Here is a 27,950-nt window from a genome sequence, read left to right as displayed (position 1 = left end):
TAATTCTTTCACGAGCTCTGAGAAAACTTAAACGTTTTATAATGAACATATTCTTATAGGAAATTTACTGCTCTACAACATTGCAGAAAACTATTTTCCTCTATCTCGAAAGTAGTGTGATTTTTGAACTATTTTATAAAAGTCGATTTTGTGGACATTCTCAAAATTGCTGGGGAAAATTTTGTCAGTCTTCGGATAATTTGTGACGTTTTAATCTCGCAAACGTTAAAAATGTCAAATAGACAAATTTTTATAGGAAATTTACTCCTCTACAACTTTGTCGAAGATAATTTTTCTCTATCTTAACGAGAAAAGTGATTAAATTGAGCTAATCAGTATTGATATTTTTTGTAAGCCAAATATTCCAAAAATAGGGCTCAAAATTTCATTATCTTTTATTTTACATAATCCTTCCTCGAATCCTTTGAAACTTTGTAAGTTTAAGAAAGTTCATAAAGGCTATCTATAATAAAAATTTCAAGCCTCAGTCTCTTTTATTTTAGAAAATAGTGAATATTGAAATTTTCGTTTTTACAAATTTTGCCCCAGTCTCCCCTACTCTAAATGCAATCATTTTAAAAGTATTTCTTTCTGGTTTCGTACAAATTTCATGTAATAATCTCTAAAACCAAATCCGTTAAAAATTTATGGTTTTGAAAAAACTACTCAAAATTAATCTGACTCTTATTTTCTATTGGTATTTTTCTTAATTCATAATTATTCATTTTAGCATTATTCCCAACGCACAATAACTTTTGTTTAGTAAACATGTTTTCGGAGCCTCCCATGAGAATGAGCGAGATGACTAGATTAACATCTCACTCACTCTCATTGAAATGTCATAAATATGTTTACTAAACAAAAGTTATTGTGCGTTGGGCATTATGAAAAACTATGGAATACATAAGGGATATCATAAATAAAGCATTAAGACGGTACTACAAAAATCATTGTAAAGTTATATACTTACCTGTATACTAATTTATAAAAAAGAAACATTTCCGATCCATCATTCGTGTAAAACACAAAATCAATCCTCGAAGTTGTTTCCAATTCTCAAGAAGTTCATCTTCTAATTGAGTTACAGTATCACTGATGGAGTTCAAACAGTTTATCCTTTCAAAAATGCTTTCAATGTGAATGTGCCTTATGTGCGGAGTAAATTAAACTTTCGGAAATGACCTCCTTTAAGGAATTAAAAAAAGTAATGTACAGAGTAAAATTGTATATAATGTAAACGTTTCTTTTTCACCACCATCAATACTAGAAAAAAATGGTTTGGGTGTTAATTGGTTGTGTAATGCTGGCATAAGAAATTAAATAATAAAACGCCTTTATGCAAAAAGTAATATAGTAGCTCGATGAAAGCAATATAAAGGAAATTCCAAAGCGATTTACTCCATTCCTTAATCTCTTTAGTAGATAACTCCCTCACTGTCGATGAAGGAGGATGGTTTCCTCATTTGCTCTGTATAATGCAGCTGAGGTGGCATATCTTAATGTCATTCTGGGTCTTCCTCAGTTCCTGACCTTAACCCAGTTCAGAGAGAACTGAGTCAAGGTCACGTTGGAGTATTTCAGAGGCTTCACGCTGTTTGATGACCTCATCTTTGAGACGATCCACATTGGCTTGATGGAGATAGTTGCCCTTCTTAAGTGCTGCCAGGAGTCCTTCGTGTCGTTTCACCCTTGGCTCCAAATTTGCCTTCTTCTTCTCATCTGTGGCATCCTGTAAACAATTACAAAATATAAGCAAAAGGATATCACTTGTCAGGAATTTTTGTACGAACTTCAGCTTCAGATTCACTCTCAGAATCCTCTTCACTCTCAGATTCAGTTTCAGACTCTTCCTCGGACTCCTCCTCAGATTCCTCCTCTTCGGCATCTTCTTCCTCCTCCTTCTCTTCATCCTCATCCACATCAACGTCCTTCATGAGCTTGGCCATCTTGTCAACCTCTTTCTGCAGACCACGATACTTTTTCTTTTCATCCCTTCAAGACATAGAATAACAGATTGAGTGCCTTTGCAATCAATTTCAAGTTTTTGTGTTAATTACTTGAGAGCCACTTGAGCCTTCTTCATGGCGTCCTTTAGACCTTCACGCTCCTTCTTGGCCACTTTCTCTTTATCCTTGAGCCGAGTCAATTTCGTATGGAGCATCTTCACTTCACGCATCAGGCGACGTTTCCGGCGCTCCTCCTTGGTCGCCTCATCCTCTTCACTATCACTCTCCGATACCTCGGGTTCTGGTTCTGGAGAACTGTCCTTTTGTGGGGCTTCACTGTCACGTCTCGATCCACCTCCTGGGCCAGTTCCCTGCTCCGTAAAAATAACATTTACCATCCAATTCCCATAAGCAATGTAATGAAAAAGTTAATTGGCAAAAGGATGTGAAATAAGGGGTTTTGCAATAAAATTTTAAGTACCGCAAACTTAAATTGAGTAAATGGATGAACTGGTTAGAAATGAGCCATAAATTTATATAAAGTAAAAACAGTGCTAAAAATTAATACAATTTCTTTTCGTTCATATTTAAACAAAAGTGTATTTTAGTATTTTGAAATGTGAGATTATGTTACACCAAAATCGATCTAAAAAGAACATGGTTTGTTTTTTAAAATAAATAATTAAAAAAACTATGGTTAAGTGAATTTTAAAATTTGTACAATACTTTTTTTTGGGTGTTCTTTGCAAATTCTTTGCAAGCTTTGAAATACAGGCATTGAAATAATCTATAAAATGCAAGTAGACTAAATCGTTTAATTTCCATTTAGGGTAAGTGTGCCAAATTTCGGCATAGTTGCATGCAAGCGTCAAATTTCAAGTTTGAAATGTAATATTTTAAATTCAAAATGATTTTTTTATTCTTTCTTCTGAAAGAGTGTTGCTTGGAGCCTTGTAAAGAGTTTACCGTCTTAATTTACTCTAAAATAATTCTTAATACATTTTATAATGAATAAAAATATAGACATAGCTTTGGTGGCCTATTTCGGCCACCTTCATTCTCATAGTTCCTTGCCCTTCGGGAATTCTTCCAATATCTTTTTCACGTCATCTCGTTTGTCGAAGCTACATTTTTTGTTATTCTTTTGTATTGTATAATCTCTAGAGTACCTACGTAAAATCTAAAATTTCATGGAAATTCGAGGAACAAAAAAGATGGCCGAAATTGCAAGCTGGCCGGAATTTGGCACACTTACCCTAATTCGATTTTGAAACTATCTTTTCAATTCAGATCTTCAGATAAATATGGAGCTAGCACACCTTTCAATTTAGTGAAATTCAATCGATTGGAATTTTACCTTTTAAATTTTTAAAATTCAAATTTTCGTATTTTCCTCATGATTCCATATTTGTAAGGCTACCTATTTAAATAGTCGCTAGGTCAGATTCTTAAAGGAATATGGGAACAATAGGAAGTGTTCGAAGCTAGTATGCGTGCGAAGCCTGAAAGCTCCCCCCCTATATGATTTCACAAAAGTGAGAAGTAAAATTTCAATCGATTAAATAAATTTAACAAAATTGAAGAAATGTGACAGCACCATTAAAATTTAAATTTAAATCATATTAAAATGTTTAAAAAAAATTTGAAATAGCCCAAAAAAGAAGTATCCAGCATTTTTTCAACTTATAAATCATCATAGCCTTATAAATATCTTCATGATGAAAATTTTGTCTAGAACGCATTCTTCAAATTTACGAATTATTTTTTTTAGTACAGCTTTAAAATTATAAAATGGAATGTGGTAAAATTATTTAAAAATATTTTGTTTATATGTGTTATGTTTATAGTCAGAAAAAAAACAATGTAAAAAATAAACAGAAATGTCTATTTGATGTTATATGTTATTCATATTATTATTTTAGTTTTAGTACATGTAATAAAACTTACTTAGTAATCATGCTTTAAAATTGAATTATTGAATTTTTAAATTATTAATTTAATTTTTTGAATAAAGAAAAAAAATAGATATTCATTTTAATTATTCCGTTCCTAAATTATTCCCTTTCAATTTCGACGAAGATGTTAATTTAATACATATTTAATTTTAGTACAAGAAGTACTAAATATACTTATCGGGCTTATTAATGTATTAGAATTTGTATTAAATGTTAGCAAGACAAAATTGAGGCCACATAAGATTTATTTACTCGTAATTTTAACATTCGATTTTTCACATAATTAGTGTTGAAGCTTAAATCGTAGGGGAAAGTGACCATGCTTGATACTGTAAAATGATGTCCAAGGTTTGTGATTATTTTCTGATTAACACACAAACCGAAGCGATTCTTGCACTATGACAAAAAAATGTCTCACTTATTAGGTTCATAATCCAACCTCAAATAGTTCCTGGAAATCCTTAGATTTTCCTCAAGAAGAAAATGGAAATTCAGTAGCGATTTTTATACAAGTTGGGTCCGGGGCCTTCCTGTATAATAATTGATTCGACAATTCGGAGGCCCATTTTCACTGCAAAAAATTCACCGGATACAAAAAATTGCACATCAATATTTAGACGGATCTCTAATCTATCTGCTTAAATCGTTTATATGACTGGTTATTAGTTTTAAAATCACTTTTATGTAATTTTTCTAAGCCATGTTTTTATGACATTAGGGCGCTAGCGAAAACCGTTTTTTTCACTTTGAGTCCATGAAAATGTCATTCTGCAACCTTAAAATTCAGGCAACAGGGTTGAAGATTATGTCAATTGTCGATAAAATTAGCGGATTGCAATATGTGTAATTATGAAAGAATCCCATCTAATGATATAGTTGCCACATTAAAATTATCATTCATGGACCCTTCTTAAAATATAGGATGGACACAAGTAGAATTTATGAATTTGTTACCACCCACAAAAACAGTGTCCACCAAGTAAAAATATTTTTACATAAATATTAGTACTGATGACCCCTCTATGTGCCTATGATAGTAGTTTTCGTGAACAACGACATTAATTAAGAAATACTTATGAAATATCATGTATCGAAATTACAGTTTTGGGCCTATTCTTGATTTTTGCTTCCTGAAACTAGGAAAAAAGAGCTAGGAAACTAATTTTTTTAGGAAATGTGAGGCTTAGCACCAGCTATTGAAATATATTGCGATGAGTCATAACTATTGATTAACATAGGAAAAAAATAGTTATTATCAAGCTTGGATCGTATCAAGCATGGTCACTTTCCCCTAATTGTGAATAAATAATTCTCATGATTTAGTATTTGGTACAGTCGAAAGTTGAATGTTCAGTGAATCTCAATAAGCTATTCTGTTCGGGCAGCTAAGTTTTTGCTATGTGATGCACTTGATATTTAAAACTTTATTATTTTATTTTTTTATTTTTTAATAAAATATATTTAAACGAAAAACAAAATCTAATACCTTTGCCATATTTTCTCGATTAGAAAAACTTTATTAAATCAAAAGTTTCCTTCCTTTCTGAAACTTATTACACAATATGCCAGTCCCACTTTTTCGCACTCTTCTTCTTTTTTTGAACGATAATTCGGTGTTCATCGGGGAGGAGCGGACTAGCCCAAATAAAAGTCTTTTTTCTAGAGCTTGCGGTGCACTACTTCTTGTACTGAAGAAGGTGTGTAGTGAACCGAAAGCTCTGGGAAGAAAAGACTTTTATTCTGGGCTAGTCCGCTCCCGCCCGATGAACACCGGATTATCGTTCACAAATTGATTAAACATCAGTTCTCCTCATTGTTACAATTTTCTTCTTATTCTTTGCTAAAGAAAGTGTTAGTAATTTATATTTTATAATTTTTTTTTTATGATCTGGATGTGCTAAATTTGTAATTTCTTGTATGAAAATTTACATTTTAACTTTATTGGTTGTATTATTTTAAAAATAAAACGAAAAATACATCTTTTGGGAACACTTTTAGAAAGGATCGTTCTAGATCGCAATTCAAAACCATTGTGTCTTTAGGTCGCAACAGGTAGGGGAAAGTGCGCTATCTTAAGACGACTCGAGCTTCGAAATCGAACAACTCAATTCTTTTTGTATGTTCCTAATGGATTTGACCCATTGTTTTCTTTTCAGAAAACTTAAAGAGTCGGACTCTTTAAGTTTTCAGAATATAATATTATTATGGGTCAAATTCATTAAAAACATACATATTAAAAAGAAAGAATTAATCGAAGCTTAATTCGTCTCAAGGTAGGGCGCTTTTCGCTATATTAAAAAAACACATCTTGATATCATTTTTGCGTCCCTTTAGAATTTAATATGTTTTATATCTCGCAAGAGTACAGTATTATTAGGTTACTTATTTTACTCTGAATAGTTTAATTAAAATCATTACATAAAAGAAAATTTCATTTCACAAATGTGCAGCATCATTTGTAAATTAATTCCATTTTCAACTAAACTAATGAATAGATCTCGTGGAGAGGTGACTAAATAATTAATACGTATTCAACTCTTTTAATTAGAATTCCACTAATTCGCAATTAATACTAAATTACAGAGTTCAAAACTTTTTAATGGTTCGACAATTGAAATTGAGCGAAGGTGGAGGATGTGAAGGATTGTATTTCTACCTTGTGATTGTCTCATAAAGTGTTTTTGAGAACAGGAAGTGGGACGATGGGAGGCGGAAGTGAGTACACACGAAAGAGGTGAAAGGGCGCTGATGTTGGTAATACCTGACGCCTGAATGATCTTCTTCGTTGGAAATCATCCTCTTCATCATCGTCCTCGTATGAGTAATGATGCCACTGAATTTGTGGTCTTGAACCCTTATTCGGGTATTTATTGAGTATCATCATCATAACCAAGTGCAAATCACAATCGTTGTTAATCGAAGCATATAAAGCGGCAGAGATAATGTAATAATTAATTATTGTGCAGATATTGATATGTTAATTAAGCTTCCCTTTAATTGCAGTAATAGTCACTGGGTGTGCTTCAATGAAAAAGCCAATTTCGGGACATAACTTTGTCGGATAAACATGAAAAAAATACTTGAGTGAACCAGATGAGTTTTTTTTTAAATAATTAAAAATAAAGAGCCAAACAGAAGACATTTTAAGAAAAAGAATTACTGATTCAGGACCTTAATGTACAGTACAGATTCTCAATTTTACAAAAGATGTACGATATATTTGTATAGACTATGGAATTTAAGGATTAATACAAATATTCCTTTGATACGATAAGTTTTTTAAGTTATCTTGTTGCACGACTAAATTGCTTTAAATATCCTAGGTTAAGAACACCTAGATACATACCGTTTACTGAGAAAATAGAAGCCTTCTCGGTACCGTAGATGAATATAACCTTGCCTCCCACTGGCTTTTCTCAAGATTTAAGCTTTTATGGTAGATCCGGTAGATCGGATCGGAAAAGGCCATCTATTTTTTCATTCATTTTCAAAAGCTTGTCCCAATCGGGATTGGAGGTTTAGGACACTGAAGGTAGCAACCTATGGCTTCCAATCATCTGCCACTTCAGAAAGATGTTCGCACTCGATCTGAAAACGCTATAAGGCAAGATCCTGAATTTTCTTCAGGCACCTTGTCGTAGGTATGCCTAGGGATCGACGCCTCTTAACAATGGATTTCATAGCATTTCTAGGGTTTAACTAACATCTACAGGAACAAAATTACTGAGTATAAAATTTACTACACATGTTCTTAGTTGATCAGAAACGGAACATGTCAGTTATAATCTCCCAAATATAAGGATTCTGTTTAAAAAATTACTTAGGAACCAAAATTTCAGTGTCTTTCAGGTACGTAATTTTGGTTTTGATTAGAATATTTACCAGGAACAAAAATTCTTGATAATGATTTTAAAAATTTCAATAGGCAATTCCTGAAGTCGTCGGGGAAGATCAATTGGATCGATTCCAAAAACTTCATCAGTGATCTTGGAGACCGAGCCGCAAGGCCTGGTATAAGTTAATGTGCTTTCCCTGAATGATTGATCTTTCCCGACGACTTCCGGAATTTACTATTACGATATCAACTATACGCCAGTTGCTTCGATATATTCGAAACTTTAATATATGCAAATTCGAATATACCGGGAACGAATTTACCGACTCGAAGTTTCATTACCTTGTCATCAGACACTGTTCTAAGGTTCGTCAATAGCAAAGTCCCTGAAACGCCTACAAATTTTAAGGATTAACCACGTAACTTTCTCATTGAAACACTCAGTGATTGCATCAAATTAGTACACCGTAGACAAAGTGCGGTAGACCGTACCTGTGAAACCTGTTTCTCAAGTATAGCGATTTTCCTCTTTTGTTCTTCAATTTCACTTTTTGCTTTATCGAGTTGTTCTGCTGTATCCTGGTACTTCTTCTCCAGCATAGAAGCTTGCTTCTGAGCATCTTCAGCTTCCTTTTTCAGGGACTGCACGAGCTCTTCAGCTGGTTGGGTATTGATTCTCTGCACAGGTTCACCAGTAACTGACCATCGTTCTCTTTCAAGCTCAGCTTCGAGATTTTGTATTCTTGCTAAAAGACGCTTATTTTCCCTCTCGTGAGCTTCCTTATTTCTCAATTCTAGCGCCAACATTTGTTTCGTGCTCTGCAAGTCATCCCTAAGCTTATCAATGTCATCCATTTCATCTTCTTCCTCTTCTGCAGGTGGTTCGCTGAGGTTTGCTCGTGATTCTGATTTCTGGATTTGTTCCTCAATTGTCATCTGTCGTCGGAATTTGCGCAATCCTTCGAGGATAGGTCGACTGCGGTCATTGCACTTAGTTGGCTTAAGCTTGATGCCCACCTGAATCTGATTCAGCAAGGCATTGTGGGCATTTGCTTTCTCTGTCTCAAAGATGAACTGCCCCTTAACCTTCGTCATGGACTTGGATGTTAGAATTGGCTTAGAACGATCATTGCACTCGACGTGACGAAGTTTTCGTCCACGCTCAACTTCGGCCATCATTTCAGACCAGTCCGGACGACGTCGGGCTCGTGTTCGTAGGCGATCTAGGACCTTTTGTTGCTTTTCCGACAGCGGTTTCTTTTCAAATTCCACCGGAGGGGCCAGGCCTGGCGGAGGAGGTGGTGGTGGTGGCATTATTCCTGGAGGTGGAGGTGGTGGTGGAGCTGCAAGATCCGCAGAATAATTAGTAAAGTTTAAAGTTCTTAAAATCATTCTAACCTCTGTCTACGAAGGCAATATGTTTAGGAATACTCATTCCATTTGCAATCTCTATTGGTAGCTTTATACATCAGTTAAATAAGGAAATAAAAATGTCATTAGGACTTACAATAAACTCAGGCTGAACCTTGAGAATAATTAGTCTGTTAAATTTGACAGTAAATATTTTTCTCAAATTATTATACGCGTGAACTTATGCCCTAGACAACTTACGGTTTAGGCGGTTTAGGCCAAGGGATGACTTAATGTAATTGTAATTAAATCAATAATAAAAATAATAATAATAATAATATAATGGTAGCACAACGTTCCGTAGAGGAACTTATGGGTTCTCGCAAGGGGAGTTTGGAAGATCCATTTATTTTTTTTTATACACGCATGGGGTTTTTAGTCCCATACACCATGGAATCATGTGCATCCATGTGATCTAAAGGGGATCCGAACTCGGAACACTTGTATCATAGAAACAGTATTGCTCTACTACTTGACTTATTGGGTGTCCTTAATCAAAACAATCCTTTGACTAAATTTCAATCAAGTTGCCACTAACTAAGCCGTTTATTGGCTTAAGCCTAGATACGGATTAGTTATAAACTGATGGAAATATAATCCGATCATTATTTTGATTGGAGTTATGTTAAGTCGTCTCCCGGTTTAAGTTGTAAATGTGTCTAGGGCATTAGGTTTATCTAATAGAGGTTCTTTGCTTAAACTTTTTTCACCTAAACCTTTAATGCCAAATTTTATAACCTAGATATTCTCGAGGATCAGCCTGAGTCTATTTGGACTTTCAGATGTGTGTTTAATGTAGAAATTAAATAGCAAATAAGAAAATATGGTACATTTCGAGGAACTTATCATAATCAATGATAAATATTGTTAACTGCATTGGTAATCTGATGAAGGTACATGAAAATTTGATAAAACTTTGAATAGAGGACTAGCACTTGTAGTACTGTAAAACTAACACGTAAACGTGGGATGCACTTCAGCACAAATCATGCAGGTACAACTGCAGCAACAATGATTAAAGCTATGACCTAAACGATGGCACCTAAAGCAATAGTTTAAATTAAATATTCGAAATTCACTTAACAAAAATGCAAAGTATATGATATACACAGAACAAGCTTTGTGTTAGAGTGCTCATGATCAGTTAGTTAGATATAGTTCTGCTAGCCTGTCATACTTATGCAGCTTAAGAAATATGTTCTTAAAATAAAAGTTACTGTTTGCTATTCATTAAGATATAGTAAGGAATATAAAAGTAGGATTTATAATTTAATCAACGTGATATTCAATATTATTTGTTTGTTTGATGAATATAATGGGATTATAAACGTAAAGTTATACGTATTATGCTCTAAACACATCCACAACTTAAGCCGAGAGGCAGATTAACGTAATTATAATCAAAATAATGATCAGATTACAGTTTCATCAGTTTCTGACTAATTCGTGTCTCAGCTTAATCCAAGCAACAGCTTAGTCAGTGAGAAACTGATGGGAACTTAGTTAAATTATTATTTTGACTATAATTACGTTAAGCCGTCTCTCGGCTTAAATCATAAGTGCGTCTAGAAAATTCTTAAATTAACAAAAGATGATATTTCTAGTGGGAAAATAATCCTTTATAATATTTTCAGCATATTTTACCTCATTTTCGATGAAATTGAATTAAGATATTAAGATGCTTGCTGTATGTTTTCCATATTTTGTATGTCCAATTAGCTGAATAACATGAAGATGTAAACTATAACATTCTCAAATCTTTATCTCATTATTTTCTTAGTACATGAGAGCAGAGATGGTTAAATAATTTATTCAGGTATATTTTCTCAAATTAGTATTACGCTTTAGTAAGATCTCAACGTCAATATGGAAAGCGTTTGGGAAGATTTTGCATGATGTTGAAAAATGTATGAAAGAAACTTATCACGATTATAGGAATTTTCTAAGAGAGCACTACATTCACCTCAGGAGATTGTTATACAGAATCAGAAAAATTTCTTATCGTAAGTTCGGATGACTTTGACATCCTTCTGTTCGTACGCTTTTCTTTAATTCTAATGTTTAAGAATGGTTCTCACCGATCGGACATGGTAAAACGGATCGGTATAGAATATTCTTTAGTTATAGATGTAAGGAAAGCTTACGAACAAAAGGGTGTCAAACTCATTCGCTTTTACGGTTTCAAACAAGTTCATTCATACTTTAAAAAATTTAGCATAATTTTTCAAATACTCCAAATCTAAACGTACCAAACGTACCAACAAACTTTCTAATGAGTATTCTAATGCTTAAAATCAAAACAAGCAATTTTGAAAAGGTTTCTAAAAAGAAATAAATTAGAAAAGGCATTTGGGATTTTGTCTGACCTATTGGCTTTTTAGCTGTATTCTGCTCTTGTTCTGCAACGTTTTCTAAATAAAATAAAATAATCAAAAATGATTGAATAAATAATTCAAATTGATAGTGTGATGTGTTTTATAATGAAAGAGAAATTGGGAAAGCAGAGATTATGAAAATAGAAAATCTTTCCGACCTTGTACTGAAAACTGGAATGAATGTCAGTCAATGTATAAATATTTATAACCCAATTTATGACGTTCACGTTAGAAATTTGTGCGCTTCATTCAATTTTCCTGGCTTCAAAACAGAAAATCAACATGAGATGCTTTGTAGAATTTTCACTAAATTTGTGTGCCAATTATTTTACTTTGTTGCTTTCTAAATGGTTTTGTGCACAATACAATCAATATATATACCATTTCATAAACTTTTACTTGCAGACCAACACAAAAATATGACAAAAGGTTCCAGAAGTATTTTGTTAAAGTCCCTATTCAAACTTTATAAATTGTATCTGTTGCTGAACAATATTGATAGAACATTGTGGAATTGCCATCTCAATTTGCGATTTCATATGATGCTGCAGGAGGTTGAAAAGCTTGAAAATTTCATTTGGGACTTTGTAGAAAGTTTTCTAAATGTCACCATAAGGCATATATGTTAAACAAGAATGCTTGTTGAAATTTTATCACAAAATATTTTAAACTTTCCAAGTGTGTGATCAAAACTCAAAATTGAAATTCTGATGGTGGAATCATTCAATTTATGTCTAAGTTTAATCATCTTACGGAAATGTTTTTTTTTTGCTTCACAAACTTTGAGACTTTAGGAAAGTTTTAATAAATAAATTAAAACTTATAAGTGAACAAGTCAAATTAATTATACGAAAGGCTTTTAAATTTTGTTTGTTCAAGAAGTGATGTTTCAGTATAAACTCTATAAATTTATAAAATAGTGATAAAAGTTCTCTGTCTGAATTATCATTGATCTTTATTTTTACATGATTAATTGCAATATTTAGTTAAAATTAAAGATTATCAGGGGTTTATTCAAAAAAACCATGACTTTTATGGCCTCTTCATACTAGAGCAATTTATGTCCATATTAAAGAATTTTTCCTGCACAAGCGTAGGGAATTTGCTTCAATTTGGACATAAATTTCTCAAGTGTGTAGACGCTATTAGGTATGCCCAGTGATCAATCCAAAAGGACTTGAAGAGTGATACATTGAAACTTTCCGCAATTCAATGCTTTCAAAGGTATATAAACACTTAAGCGTATACTTCGGGAGAGAAGGACAGAAGAAATTACGTAAATAGAAAACTCTAGCAAGAGAAGAAATCAGAAGCATTTTGGACAATTTTGGAAGTTCCTTCAAGGGAACGTAGTGAAATTCAACAAAACAGAAGATGTAAAACTTTAGTTTGATATGTTTCTTTCGGAATTATAACATCTACACATTATAAAATGTTTTAGTCAATATTTGGCATACTTAAAAATATTGTTTAAAAAATTGGAAGTATAAAAAATAATTAAAATCAATTTATCAATATGAGAATATAAAAATTCGTCATTTTTGAGCTCAAAAATTTACTATATAGCAAATAGCTGGAGACTTGTAAAAAATATCCTAAATTCTTTCAACCTTCCACTTTGCAATTACGTACAAACATTGGAAAAAATAACTTTAGGTACTCAGGAAAAATTATTTTCTTTATGGGACACCGGTGTTCCAATCGTCCTTAAAGGGTAAAAAAAGGAGCTAGAATTGCTGAAGATCATAAGATTGAAAAGGTACTGTTATCAAAAGAATTTTATCAAAAACTTTAAAGCATAATAGTTTAATTAAAATATCTTTACTCTAAACTAATTATTCAAAGTATTTGAATAACGGTATCTTTCAGGACCTTGCTATCTTCAGAGGTCCCTTTTTCAAAGAGAATATTTCTGGACAGGAGATATTTCTCCACATACAATAATTTTTTTTTATGAAATTGAAATATGTTCAAAGTTTTATTAGAAGGATCTAGAAAATTGCAGGAAAAATGAAGAAATAAAAAAGGTTTATTTAGAGGAAAGTGGGGCACATTTGAAAGTAGGCCACCTCTGAAATCGGAATATTTCTCCTATTTTTAAATTAAATTAAACCTTATCATGATATAGTTTAGCTGCACGAACAGATTATGAAAAAAAAAGAATTATGATATGGCTCAATTCCATTTAAAAATAAGAGAAAAATCCCAATTTCAAAGCTGCCTCACATTCAAAGGTGCCTAACTTCCCCCTAATATCATTCTTGAGCCCTCCTTTGCAAATTGTTCATTGAAACGACAACATAAGATAAACCATTATTGTATAAAAGGAGTTTTGTAAAAGATTTCATATTCTTGGGGTTGGTCCCGGAACAAAACTTTATACATTTTCTAATATTTATTCGATGGTACAGGTCTCATTCGTGACGAAAGGTTGGACAATTTTGCCCATTGTGCTTTCCCGCAATAAGGTGTACAGGCCTTTAGTGTCGATTGCCTTTATTTTTAAGGAATAAATCTAACTTTTGTATCTAGATATGATTCTGAAAAGTCTTCTGTCTGTTTAGAAGATGTTACATGTCCAATAACATTGGTCACCGTAAACGGAATAAAAATGAGAAATTGTTCAGAAAAGTTATTCCTTTTAACTCTTTCGCGTCCATAGGGTAATGTCATGACTCGGGGAAAAAAGTTTTTTTTTTTGGGTATTTACATTAATTGAAATCTATCTGTTCGTGCACGACATCATAATAGAAGGATGTAAGATTCTTGGCTCATTTTCTCAAGACTCCAGTTAGATTTCAATTAATGTAAATAGCCAAAAAGAAACTTTTTTCCCCGGGTCATATATGACCCTATGGACGCGAAAGAGTTAAAGTATCTTTTAGCCGTTTTGTATCAAATAATATGAGAACTTTGCTAACTTTTTGTTCAATATCAATTGCATTTATGTACAGAAAATAGTCAATCAGAAGAAGTGACATCTGAAACCCAATTCGCCCAATCTTTTATGAAGAATTGATACGATGGGTCTCCAAATCAAAACTGGCAGAATTTTTCCTATCTCTTCTCCAGACAATATTGCATGATTTGACTGTGATTTGTTCAGATTGACAATTACCTGTATCAAATAATAAATTGAAACGAACTATTTCAAAAACTAGATCATATTTCATTCCCTGCATTTTTAAAATGAACTTATTAGTTTTTACAATGGAAATAAATGTACTTTTGCCCTTACATAAGTTTCTTTCGAAGTAATATAATATATCAAAGTTTTGTTAATAAACAATTTGACTATAAATTAAATTCAATATTTGATTTGGCTTCCTAGAACCAAATCGATATCGTAGTAATAATAACGTTACACTTTAACCCAAACCTTTGTTAATGAAAATTATTTAAAAAAAAGTAGCATAACTATGAATTTTAATTGAATGAGAATACCATGAAATATTTTCATTTGCTATGCATTCCTAATTTGCATTTCCCCCATATAATGGAGTCACAGCTTATGGCCAATTAAGATACAAATTTTCCAGTAGTTTAGGTATTTTCCGTTCAACTGAAATAATTTTGAGTAAAATTATTATCAACAGACTTTTTGATATATTCAAACGAATTTCTGAGGAAGTTTTGTAAAATTTAATGACCTAGAGCACTTTTTTCCTGATAGTTCAGGTAGTTTCCTCGTTTTCGACCAGAAGTATTTTTAAACGAAATTTCGAAATTAGAAATTCAGGAAAACCTGTGTTCTTAATAAAAAAGCACTTATTCACAAGTATATTATAGTAATATTTAAGAAAAAAAAACATTTATTTTCCTAATTTTACTTCAATCATATTCAGTCGAAAATTGAAATCATTCAAATGTAATAATCAAATTAATAAACGATAAAAGCTAATTCTAATTACGGAAGAACCAAGGGATTACCCAAGCATGGAATAACGACACATTTTTCCGCTAGAATCTTTAGAACTCACGGAATCACTCGTAAAATTCTGATAGAATCAGAAATTATACTCCTTCAAGAATCACTGGAATCAAATGGGATTACTAGAAACAAATGCAATCACAGAACCATTCTTTCTCAAAATTCCGGGATAGATAATGACAAGTCGAAGTACATATCCATGGATTTTTTTTTAAATTTTCCAAAGAAGATTAATAAGTGCACATTTTTTCACATTTTCAATAAAAATAAAAATCGTAGAATCACAGCGAACAGACTAGGCTTTTCTACATGGTCATTGCTTTTTTATGCCTTCATTGCTTTTTTACACGTGGCAAAAATAATCAAAAAATTGCGGCACTAAACCAATTTTTGCACCAATTTGATGTTTTTCCGTTCTCTGAGACAATATTCTTTAATAAGAAAATTATTTATTAGTAAAATTTACCAAATTTAAAAACCTCGAATTAAGAGCAAAAAGCAATTGACCGGTCAATTGCTCTTTGCTCTTCTCTCAAGGTACTTATAATCGGAAAATTTTACTAATATATCATTTTCTTTTCAAAGAATATTGTCTCATAAAGCGTAAAAAATATCAAATTAGTGTAAAAATTGGTTTGGTTCCGCAATTTTTAATTATTTTTTCCACGTGTAAAAAAGCAATGAAGGCGTAAAAAAGCAATGACCATGTAGAAAAGCCCAGTCTGTTCGCTGTGAATATGTCACGTTTAAAAAGAAATATGATTTCTCCCGTGGCGAATACAGGATAAAAGACTCAGTCAGCAAATGCGGTTAAGGCGAACCCCTGGGACACCAAGAACAAAATTGTGAATGGTGAGGCGCTACGTTTTGTCCAATGCTCAATATTTTATATAAATTAAGGCGCCTATTATTTAGGATTGATTAGAGGCTCTATTTAAAGTCAAGGGTACAGCCAGGATTTTAACAAAAATGGATCCAAATTGGAGAAATCGCTTTTCGAATACATAGAACAAGAGTTTTCTCGAAAATATGTAAGCCCAATTATTCTGACTTTTTGAGCTTTCCTTAAAAATCAATAAAAGGAAAAAGGAATCCACTGACGATCTGTTTTTCTAGGAAATCACCGTGCCGATTTATACGATTTTTCCGGATTTAGACAAAGAGTACACTGAGAAAAAACGGGGGTGCGATTAACTTTTTCCTCAAATTTTAACACTTTTAATGTGTAAAAATATATCAACATTTTTTAATGTAGATTTTATACCTTTCTAAGGGTAAAATTAACATGAAAAAGGATAACATTAACCCCTAATACACCTGAAAAGCATAATATTTACACCGATTTCGGATCAATATTGCTGGGTAAAATAAACATTTCCGGAATGTTATTTTAACTTTTTCGGATTTCTCTCAGTGTACAAAAGCGTTTTCATGTATCTGAATAGCTTTCCGTTCCAAAAAGTTGCCTTTTAAACTTGAGGATCCCAAAACGACGTTCTTAAAGATCAAAAAGGCTTTTAGATTTTATATGCTTGAAAAATCAGAATAAATCTTATTTTAATCCGATTTTGATGATTTTAGTATTTCAGACAGTGACAGTACATAATCAGATTTAATTGATTCCCAAAATTAAATATTAGCTTTTTGGTTTTAAGGAAAAGGAATTAAAAGCACTTTTCGTTTTTTTCAACTATCTTTAGAAGATTTCAACAAGCATTCTGGTTTAAAATTCAAAATAAATTAATTTTCACGTCGTTTTTCAATGATATCAGATTATTTTCAGAGAAGAAAACATTTACAAAAAAATCGGATGGAAATTTTGATAAAGAAAAAAGAATTTTTACGTGTTTAAAATCAAAAATTTAATTAAAATTCAATTATTCGGTGAATTTCGTAAGCTGAAAGCTTGTTTAAGCCACCAAGAAGGCTTTTCCTTGAAGAAAATAGCGTAAAATTTTTATCAAAAGTGAACTGAAAGATGACGTTTTTAAAGTCGTAAACAGTTTTTCTTTCAAAAATTATATTCTAGCCAAGGGTCTCTTGACATTTCATTTTTCCATATGGTTTTGTATAGAGGCAATGAAGACTAATGGCAAGCTTTTTCCTAAAGAGAATTGATTTATCAGTCTGATATATCTCGAAATTGTGCATTAAACGCTATCTAAAAATACATATTTCATAATATTCGCCTAAATAATACAAGAACTACAAGCAAATTTGTTTAAGTCGCAGTGCAATATCTGCAAAAATTTTTACAAGGAAAAATGAAAAATAGCTTCACTTTTTATTAGGCTTGATGGGTCCCTGATTCTATCCCTATTTTGATGATTTTGAGGCCTAATATGGAAAGCTTTTGGGGCAGAATCGCATTGACAGTAAAAGGCTCACCGTATTTCGATAATTTACGCATTTTCATTGCATTTCTTACGAAAATGTTCCATTGCCGTATTACCTTATCTTATACTCGGTGGCACTAGGTGAAAATAATATAAGAAAATTGAAGAAATAAAACGAAAATACGATAAACGGTGAGCAAAAAAACTGTACGATTAATTTCTCTTAGCTTTTTTTGCTCACAATTTATCGAATTTTCGTTTTATATCTTCAATTTCCTTATATATTTTCACCTAGTGCCACCGAGTATGAGATAAGGTAATACGGTAATGGAAAATTTGCGTAAGAATTGCAATGAAAATGCGTAAATTAACTAAATACAGTGAGGCTATGGTAAGTATTTTATTGCCAATGTGATTCTGCCCTTATAACTAAATATTTCCTAAAATTTGTTCCTTGGCGACATTGTAGCTCTTCCTAGAGGTAATAGGGGTTTGAACACAGGGCATTTACATCATAGAGTAGACGCTTTCTTTTATTTTTTATCCATTGAATATTCATAAAATAATCACAAAAACAAATGTGGCCAACATCTCATTGTCTGGCTATTTGTAATAAGATTTTCCATGAAAAATTGAAGATTTCTGTGAAGTGGCCATAACCTGTACCACCCCCTTATTAACCGAAACCAAAATATGTTTTTTTTCGTCAATGTTAATTAAAATTCCAACTCTTGCTAAAATGCTCATCACTGCTGCTATTTTTCGTCCCCAACTGAGTCACAATATGACTTATTCTATTTTGTTGCCCTCGGAAAAGTATAAACGTGTCAATGACAGCGTATAAATCTCACTGTAGAAGACGTTTTAATGATTATTCTACATAGTGAGTGACATTTGTGAGTTAGGGATGAGAGTAATGGATGTTGGGGATGCTTTTTAAGGCAGACATTTAAGCATTTAGATAATGGACTTGTGCTGGTGGAAAACTCACCTTTCAGCTGGAAGTTATTCCATTCGGTATCACTGGTTTTGGGCACAATTGGTGCCTCTTTCTTTACCACCTTCTTCAGCACTGGTTGTTCCGGAAGGACATTTCGTGGTTTCTCTGGCAGTTCATCGGGATCAGGCTTGACTACTTTTTTCAGAACTGGTGTCTCTAGCAACATTGACTTTGGCCTCTCTGGCAGTTCATCGATGTTGGGTGTCTTCTTGAGCACAGGCTTCAGTTTAACTTCTCCCATGAACTTGTTCCTAGGCTTCTCTGTGGCATCTGTCGTTGAATCCTTCCGTGGTAACTTTTCATTTTCTCGTCGCTTAACTGGTTTTGTCTCTTCCACCTTCTTCAATTCAACGGGCTTTTTGACCACCTTTGGAGGGGGTTTCTTTGGTTCAGAATCAGAAGATTCCTCCTCAGATTCCTCCTCCTCGGATTCTGTCTCTGACTCAGGTTCAGGCTCAGGTTCCTTCTTCTTGGGCTTCAAAAGCTGCTGAGATGGTCGTCTTGTTTCAGTCATCACGGGTACCTTTACCTCTCGCGACTGCAGCTTCACACTCATTTGCTTAGGTTGACCATTCTCCTTGGGATCAGCAGCAGCAGCAGTCTTTTTCACTCCATCTCCCTTCTCTGCAGACTTAAGCCTGGACGGTGAGGGAACTTTATCACCATCTGCATCCTTAACCCATGGTGGCCTGAATGTCGTCCTCGATGGTCCACTTGAGCCTTTGCTCGTTGCACCATTGACGGGCATTCCTTTTAGTCTGGTGCGCGTGCAAATGATGTGGGATGAAAAACAGAAGAGAGTGTTAGAACTTGTGGTCAAAGTTTTGATTAGATAGTGCATATTAGAAAGTTTAAGAAAATTGCACCATGCACATGGGACTTATTGAATGAAATTGAGAAAATAACTTTTGCAGTTGGGTTGTTTCTATCATGAAAACATTCCTATAAATTCATTTCCATTTTATTGCATTTGGGATGCCATTTCACTGTGATTGATTTAATTAATTTAAAATGTATGACTTTTGCCATTACTATGATACAGAACTATGGAAAACTAAAGTAAGTTTAAAAGTATTTAAAAAATACTCTTCAAAGAGCCGTTAGAGTTTTAATTTGTGTTTATGTTGAAGCCCAGAGCCCAGTTTTCTTTAGAAATGTGCAAAACTTACGCTTAACTTACGTAAAATAGGGTAAGGGCTTATAATTTTGGACACTTTGAGGTTAAAATTGGACACTAAAAATAAATTGATTTAAATTATGAATTTTTATTCCAATATTTGATGAATAATGAATTCTATCTAAATATTTGTTCTTTTTAGAAGATTTTAACACTAAATACGTTAAATTTTGAATATGGTTTGAGTTAAAATTGCTTTGTTGAAAATTCAGTGTGAGCAATTGTTACCCTATACCTCAAGAAATTTACGAAATTTCAAGCAAATCTGTCAAAGTACACGCTATGCTTGGTCAGTTCTAACTTAATTATTTTAGATACAAATAACGTTAAATTCAGATGCAAAAATCGCTTGTGTTTAGGCCTTTTAGGGCTACCCCAAGTCATTTAAATGTCCTGCAAAAAACCTTTTCATATCAAAATTTGTGCACTTAAGTAAACACTTACTATTACTGTATGAGTTAATTACCAAAAGAATTTTTACGTTTATATAACATTAAATATGTAGAGCATATTTTTCCATTGCCTTATTTATTTAAGAGTCACTTAGCCATTTCTCTTGACGATATTTTAATTTAAAATTTCTATTTCGTGATAAAAACAGGTAAGATTGTTAAGAATCTCACCTATTATTCCATAGAGCTAAAAGCTTAATGCTTGAAGTATTTTCCGCAATATGTGTTTGTTAGAATCACCTGCTCCGTGTTGTGAATTCCGCTTAGTTTTTATAACGGAGCAATTTCATCTGAATTATTGGAGAATTTCTAGTTTTGCAATGTGTTATTTTTATCTCTGCTTAAAACTACATTTCCTGCAATTTCTGTGATGATTAAGTGCAAATAGTGCAATGAATACGAGAGCTAAAAAATTCGATCCATTACATGATTAGAAGAGTGTGATGTATTTCAAGAGTTCCGCAGTGTGTTGAGTAATTGGAAAATTTGTAGTTTAACGACGATATTTCCAGGATTTTTTAGGTATCCTTTATGTTTTTAATTTTATTTATTTTTGAAAATTTTGTTTATTGGGAAAAAAGGAGAAATAAAGTAACAGCATAAGAAAATCCTAAGGTGTTACGGTTGTCGCATTAATGATGTGACATCTTGTCATCTAAATAAATAAAAATATAAATAAATCTAAATAAATCTGAATAAATCTATCTATCCATATGTCAATCTATATTGAGCCACAATTATTAATACAGATAACGTATCCTCAAAAAATCTAAAAACGAAGATATTGAGTTTTAGGCAAAAAATAGCATTTGCGGGATGTGCTGCTTCAGCAATTTAATTTCAGAAAAATATTAATTGATACACGTCATTTGTATAAAAAGGCCTACATCGAACTTGCGCTACCGAGAACTTACTTACTTATTTTATATCTTTAATATCAAGTAATCCTTTTATTTATTTGCTTTTTTTTTAAATTTTTCGTAAGTACAACCCCATAACTTTTCGAATTATTATAAAACAATGGGTCTATCAGATTATATTTGGCAAGGGAGGGCCTGTTTAAAATTGGACTTTTCAAAATGCACTCAATATTTAATATGTCGTATAAAGTCTTACTTAGGGGTACGTTATTGAGATGAAATATCCCTAGTTGCTTCATTCACAGATCAAATTTCAAAAATCGAAGATGGATTTCAAAAGCCATAGAGAAGATATTTTTTAAGTATTTTCACTTTTCAATTTCGAACTGTCTCTAGTGTCAACATATGTGTCAATCTTCATTTTATTGTAAGGAAAATCAATGCAACAAGGTTCGTAGTGTTTCTTGTCCGTTATATTTCTTTGCATAATCACTGAGTGAGTAATTCTTTTGATAGCCTTTAGTACGATATTCCACAATTATTTCCAACTTTGTACGAAAATTTCATTTGAAAATTCGAAATTGGGTTTGAATTTTCCTGAAATTAACGAGATTATGTGCAAATAAATTCTCATTTATCTTTTATCCAAGACGACCAAGAGACTATTAAAGATTCAAACTCCCAGCTGGAAAAGGGGACAATGTCTGTTATAATTCTTAAAGATAATGACGATAAAAACAAAAAATCTTATAGATGGTCACCGCCTACATCCAGAGTTTGTTTCTTCAAGTGTCTTTGCTAAAGGAAAATGGTAATCTATACACAATTTCGTTGACGTTCGAAAAACCAAATGGATTTTGAGTTTTTATAATAAATTTTCGAGCAAAGTTGTTATTACACTAAAAAGCTGACACTCCAAGCAAGACCTTTCACTGACAGTATTGTTTTGTTACTCGCCGTGTGGGTAATTGGGTGAAACCGGCGACATTATCAGTCAACTGGTAACATGGCCTAGAAGAGTTCGGATGGGAGTACAGAGCTGGGTCGCTGCCGGGCAATTGGTCGCGATAAGTCTTGGTATTCCTAAAGAATCTTTCAGGGCAGATGTCCGGATACATGCGGTTAAAATAATTAAAACGTGGATTTTTGCTACAACAAACTTGTGGATAATCGATACACTTCGAGATTCGAACTTCAGCCACCATTTTCGAATTTCTTTTCTCTCGCAGAAACTGCGGCTGTAAACACTCTGAGACTTTTTATTTTATTTCGAAATTATTTTATGTTATTAAGAGAGTGCTTTATCAGCCGAATTTGTATTGTAAAAAATAATACTTTAAGTTAATTTTAACAATGTTAACGGAAGAGAAAGGCTGATTATTCCATCTTCTGCATTAAGCCCACATCACCGTAGAGTATTAAGGGGTTACATGGGTCTCTCGGCTCAAAAAAATTTGTTTTTTTATTTTATAGTATAACATTTGAAAAATATTTTCTGAAAATTTCAAGTCAATCGGAGTAAAGCTCTCGGAAGTAGAGCAATTTTAGTTATGCATTCCGCCCGCGCGCGCATATTGTTGTAAAACTTTAAAAGCGTTCAACTCAAAAAACCGTTTTACAATGCAGTAGTCAAGATTACTCAGAGTCTACTGAACCGATCTTTCTGAAATTTTGCATACTTGTTTGGAGAAGTATTGTCTACTGTTTGAACGAAGGATTTGCAGTTTTTTTTTCAATCAGAACCATTTTTACAATACAAAATGTGTTGAATAATAAGGTAAAATTGATAATTTTTTACAAAAACTTTTGCCAAAAATCGAAATTTTATTTTTTTTTTTGTAAAATCCTTCGTTCATCCACTGGTCCAACTAATCCTTAAACAGAGTATATTCGGTTTTTTGATTTCAGATGAACCTACTGGGAGAAATCCTACCTACCGCAAGGTCTGTTTTTCGAGGAATGGTTCTAAAAATCAGCTACCAATACGGTCGAATTTTCAAAATTTTTCTATTTTTTTAATTCTGTTCTGAAGTTACTGTTTTATATCCCAAAAGTTGGAATTTCTAAAATATTTTCTACACAATAAATTATAATTAGAAAAAGGCATATTTTTTGACCTGAGAGACCCATGTAACCCCTTAAGCCTATTTTGGAAACTTAAAATGAAAATTTTGATTATTATCGGATATTTAGTTTATAAATAAATTCGTAAAATATTATTAACACTTTGACTTTGACTTCAGACATTGAAGATCTCTCTATGATAGTTTACTAATTACAACCAGATCGAATCTTCGAAATATTTCGAATATTCGTTAACAAAAAAATAAATAAATAAATTCCCCGAAAATTCGACTGAATTAAAACGTGTTGGAACTCTAAAAAGTATTTTGTTACGAAATAGAGATTTCAAATTTAAAATAACCGATAATTGAATAAAAAAAATATTCGTAAATGTACCTTTAATAAATAAATGGAATAAGTTCATTTCGAAATATCTCTGTTTCAACGAACCCTGAATAAATTCTATGAAAAACCATATTCATTATTTATATAAAATATTGCATTCAAAAGTTTCAATCTATCTCATAACTTTTCTAAACATCAAATATTAAAATAACAAAATTACTCCTAATCTAGAATAGTCTAATAGGAAGGCTAGGGGAAAGTGCTCTACATTCGAACGTTCCTGCCTTCGAATAATGTGAATTTCTTTATTGTTTTTCGTAAGGAATTTACACTAAATTATCACGGAATTGTTAACAATTGATGATAAGCCAAGTAATATTTAATAGAAATATGTAAGTCTCTTAGGAAAACTAAAAGAAAATTCACATTACTCGAAGATATGAACGCTCGAAGGGAGAGTACTTTCCCCTACTCTTCGAACGTATTCTGGCTTCGAACATTTTATATTTTTCCCATATTATTTTATTGAATTTGACCTTAGTGGCAATATATTTTAATAGATTTATTCAGACTCATTAAGGGAGTGTGATAGAAATATGAACTGTTCGAAGCCTGAAAGCCTGGAAAACCATTTCTGGTTCTTTTTACAATCCAGCTAAACTAATAATAATCAAGGAAGAATCATTTGCAATACAATAATCCATTTAAAATGCAGAACCGGCTTAAGGTATGGATGCTTTTAATTTAAGAGATCCAATTGTTACTTGCTTTCTCAAAATTCAATCAGCTTGTCAGTCAGAGTTTCGAACTAATCTATGTAAATAGGACGACATGCCAATTTGATAATGAAACTTGTGCCTCTCCCATTGCTATTTTAGCCCGAAGGTGAGACTTGTCACTCAATCGATTGGTATTGCGAATACGCAACTATTGATAATGAAAAGTCTCGTCTGCTAAATTCTCTTGTGCTCTTGTTCTTCACTTGAAGATCATCGATCTCTCAAGAGCATATATTTTTATGCTATTTGGAGTGGATGAAAGTAAGGCTAATTTTTCATCGAGACAAAATAAACTACCCTTTCTTCGCGCCTGACGTTAGCAGGAGAAACTTTCGCGGTCGTGACTACATAGAGTGTGAGGGATTTATTTTGAGAAAGTCCACATAGTGCTATTTACAAAAATTTTTATGTCTAACTGGCATTTGTGAACACTTGCTCGGAAAACGCCTCAGACTGACTCCCAATAACGTCATCACTCAGTCATCAAAGATCATCATTTTAGAGAGACACTGTCAGTGAATTGAGATGATTTTTTGGGAGGATCCACACCCAACTGAGCCAGTACAAAATTTTCTCTCACTATTTATTTACACTAAGATTTTTTTCTCATTCATTTCTAAATAAATTTCAATGGAATATCTTTCAAATTGCTCATGAACAAAAAGAAAAGTGAGAAGAAAAATGAAAATAATTTTGTTCATGATAGAATTTTTCACATAGGTTGGAAAGGAGAAAAATGTGCATTCTAAAAGGAAGTCTCGAGAAAATTCTTCGTGAGCGAAAATTTCATGAGGATTCTCTAGCTTTGTGGTTTTTATTGAGAAAATGTAATTTCTAAATTTATAGTTGTGTGCTGCTGTCGCAAGCAAAAATTGCTAAGATTTCTCTCCTACGGGCACTTTTGGAACGAAACAAATACAGCAACAGAAAAGAAAATAACACCAAATGAAAATTCTCAGACTGCTACTGCGTAGTTGGATATTATGTATACAGTATGTTGCAAAATCATTGAGATAGTGCAATTGACTTAATTAATAAATACATTGTACAAAATTATTATGAAATATTTTGAATCGAAAGATTCCCCAGAAAAGCTATGCAAGCCATTGTGAGGAGACCTCGGCCTCGAGGCAGACCTAGGACAAGGTGGCTGAATCAAATTCAGAATCTTGCCTTGGAACGCCTCGGGATCGAACCCGAACATCTTCCTGAAGTGGCGGAGGACCGACAGGCGTGGGCTGCTAGATTGGATGTCATGGGCCCGCGACCCCAATAGGGATAAGCGGTTGAAAATGAATGAATGAATGAATATTTTGAATCGTTAATGCTTTTAAAATGTGAGAATAAACTTGTATTATCCAAAATTTATTCTAATTTAACTTTTGAAATATGACTTTTTTTCTTTTTCCATGAATTTACGAACGATATTAAATAAATGTTTAGAAACTTTTATAAACGACCGAAGTTAAAAGCTTGAAAAAGACTATTATTATTTTTTATTATTATTTTTTATTAATTTCTCAAACAAATAGGGTTCGCCCCTCTTACAATGTTTGGCAAAAGAATAAGAAAAAAAGAAAAAAAGTAAATTAAATTATTAGGATTGAGACTGGAAGTAGCCTGTTATTCCGTCAACGGATAGTCGGATATTCGGGGGAATAGAATTATATAAAACTATCCTTTTGACAAAAAGCGTGCGGGAGAGCTGATTCGAGCTAGCTCTAGGAACCAAGAATCCGCGGACCCTGGCAGAGGCCCCGAGAATCAGGAGTGAGGCTAAGTATTGCAGTATGGTACATTCTATGAAACATTTTCAAATTCACAAAATGATTTTTTGAAACCAGAATATTGAGCAAGCACGCGATTGAGAACTTAAGATAAAGAAATAGCAAAAGCATTCCAAATTTGTAAAAAATTGGTTTTCGTAACGGTTTAACACTCACAAATAAATTATTTCAATAAAAAGTTCGAACACTTTGGAAGATGTTTGAACTTGCAATTGAATTCTCAATAAAAAAAAAAATAATTATTTGTATCCGGTCGGTTGAAACTTTATCAGAAATTTCTATAGGTTTCCAAGACCTTTCAAATAAAGGCCTATTTGCCAAAATCGGTTGAGAAACATGTTCTCTAGAGCTGAATAATGCCCAACGCACAATAACTTTTGTTTAGTAAACATGTTTTTGACATTTCAAAAAGAGTGAGTGAGATCTAGATCTAGTCATCTCGCTCACTCTCACAGTCAATTTTGAAAATATATTTACAAACAAAAGTTATTGTGCGCTGGTCATAACGTTGAATATCTAGAAAAATATTTTGGAAAATGATGTAAACAAACAGCTGAATAACTTTCAAAAAGCACCCAAAAATTAGAGTGTGACTAATTTTCACATTTTTTAATCAATTTATCACATTAAAAAAAATATTAAAAATAAATATTTATAAAAAATAAGCATTAAGTGGTGCTTAATTATTTAGAATTAAAAAAAACGTTTTTGTAAATCTTGTTGTAATTGTTGCCAAACAAATTCCAATTCAAATTCAATTGGTTATTTTTGCAACTCACTGTATCCCAATGGACATAAATATACGATGATGATTATATAAAATTATATGTATTATCAATAATCTATCCTTTCTAAATCACTTAGTAATTTCTCATCAGCATTTCCTTGGTATCCTTTATCTTGGTGCTTATTGATAAAAAAAAAGATGGTTCTTAGGGATTTCTGTGACATTCACTTCTCATTTACCTAAAGATTATCTAGTAAGAAGATTCCTGCTTGATATTATTCCAGTTTTATTCAAACTTATGAGAATTTTCTATTTTTTCCACTGCGCTAGAAGAAAGGAAAGCTTCGTGAAAACTTTTCCACTAATTGAGAAAGTTTATGCATAGAATTTTCTAGCTTTTCTTGAACTCTATTTCACCAACACTGATATCACTTGGGTGTTACGGAGAGAAAAGGAGAGACAGATAGAGCACTTTTCCCAGAACAATTTTCTTTTCCGATCGCGAGTGGACTCTCGCTCAGAGCCACAGGAATCGGCAACTGATGAAAAATTTCCCAAGACACGATCAGAATGGGTGGAAATGGGTTTGGTGGGCGTTTGGCTCATAGAACGTGTCGACCTCTGTAAAGATCGTCACCACTTTTCCACGAAGACTTTTCCACTGTGGCGCAAAGGAATAGGCGATCTTCCAAATGATCATGCGCAAGGGGCTATTTTCGGCATTCACCTCATTTTTTCGTGTCCGATTTATTCACCAATACAACCAACAAATTCAGATACAATAGAGAATAAATTGAGCAAGAAAGATTAAAAGAAACATACTTGGTGGAAAAGTGTCACGACGTCTTGATGGAAATATTAATTCAGTGGGAAAAATATTGATGGTCTCATTTTATTTTAGAGAAAATACTTTATTGCGTCCAGTTTTCTTAGGTTCCAAAGGAATTATTATTATTATATAATAATTTATA

The 27,950-nt window shown here is 32.6% G+C and overlaps 1 protein-coding gene across 4 annotated transcripts; it reads right to left on the bottom strand.

Moving 5' to 3' along the window:
- Positions 1-1,210: 1,210 nt before the first annotated feature.
- Positions 1,211-27,622, bottom strand: LOC129803850 (glutamic acid-rich protein-like). 4 transcript variants are annotated; one of them, XM_055850659.1, is made up of 8 exons: positions 27,219-27,537; positions 18,780-19,546; positions 11,513-11,557; positions 8,229-9,079; positions 6,663-6,755; positions 2,058-2,317; positions 1,791-1,992; positions 1,211-1,729 (listed from the first exon to the last, which is right to left on the bottom strand). In XM_055850659.1, exons 2-8 carry the CDS (start codon positions 19,534-19,536, stop codon positions 1,532-1,534), a joined length of 2,406 nt encoding a protein of 801 aa, XP_055706634.1. In that variant the 5' UTR covers positions 19,537-19,546; positions 27,219-27,537; the 3' UTR covers positions 1,211-1,531. The 4 variants fall into 4 exon arrangements, with proteins under 4 accessions (XP_055706634.1, XP_055706636.1, XP_055706635.1 ...); XM_055850661.1 differs by lacking the exon at positions 6,663-6,755; XM_055850660.1 differs by lacking the exon at positions 11,513-11,557.
- Between the last annotated feature and the right edge of the window lie 328 nt (positions 27,623-27,950).

This window comes from Phlebotomus papatasi, chromosome 2, assembly GCF_024763615.1.
Source record: "Phlebotomus papatasi isolate M1 chromosome 2, Ppap_2.1, whole genome shotgun sequence".
In the NCBI taxonomy this organism is placed as follows: Eukaryota; Metazoa; Arthropoda; class Insecta; order Diptera; family Psychodidae; genus Phlebotomus; species Phlebotomus papatasi.
This window is presented reverse-complemented; position numbering and strand designations above follow the sequence as displayed.

Excerpts from the sequence above, each read along its gene's own strand:
- LOC129803850 (XM_055850659.1), bottom strand. The coding sequence starts at position 19,536 with ATGCCCGTCAATGGTGCAACGAGCAAAGGCTCAAGTGGACCATCGAGG. Across the intron at positions 11,558-18,779 it reads GAATAACTTCCAGCTGAAAG|AAAACGTTGCAGAACAAGAG; the intron begins GTGAGTTTTCCA and ends TATTTTATTTAG. Across the intron at positions 1,730-1,790 it reads AGAGTGAATCTGAAGCTGAA|GATGCCACAGATGAGAAGAA; the intron begins GTTCGTACAAAA and ends AATTGTTTACAG.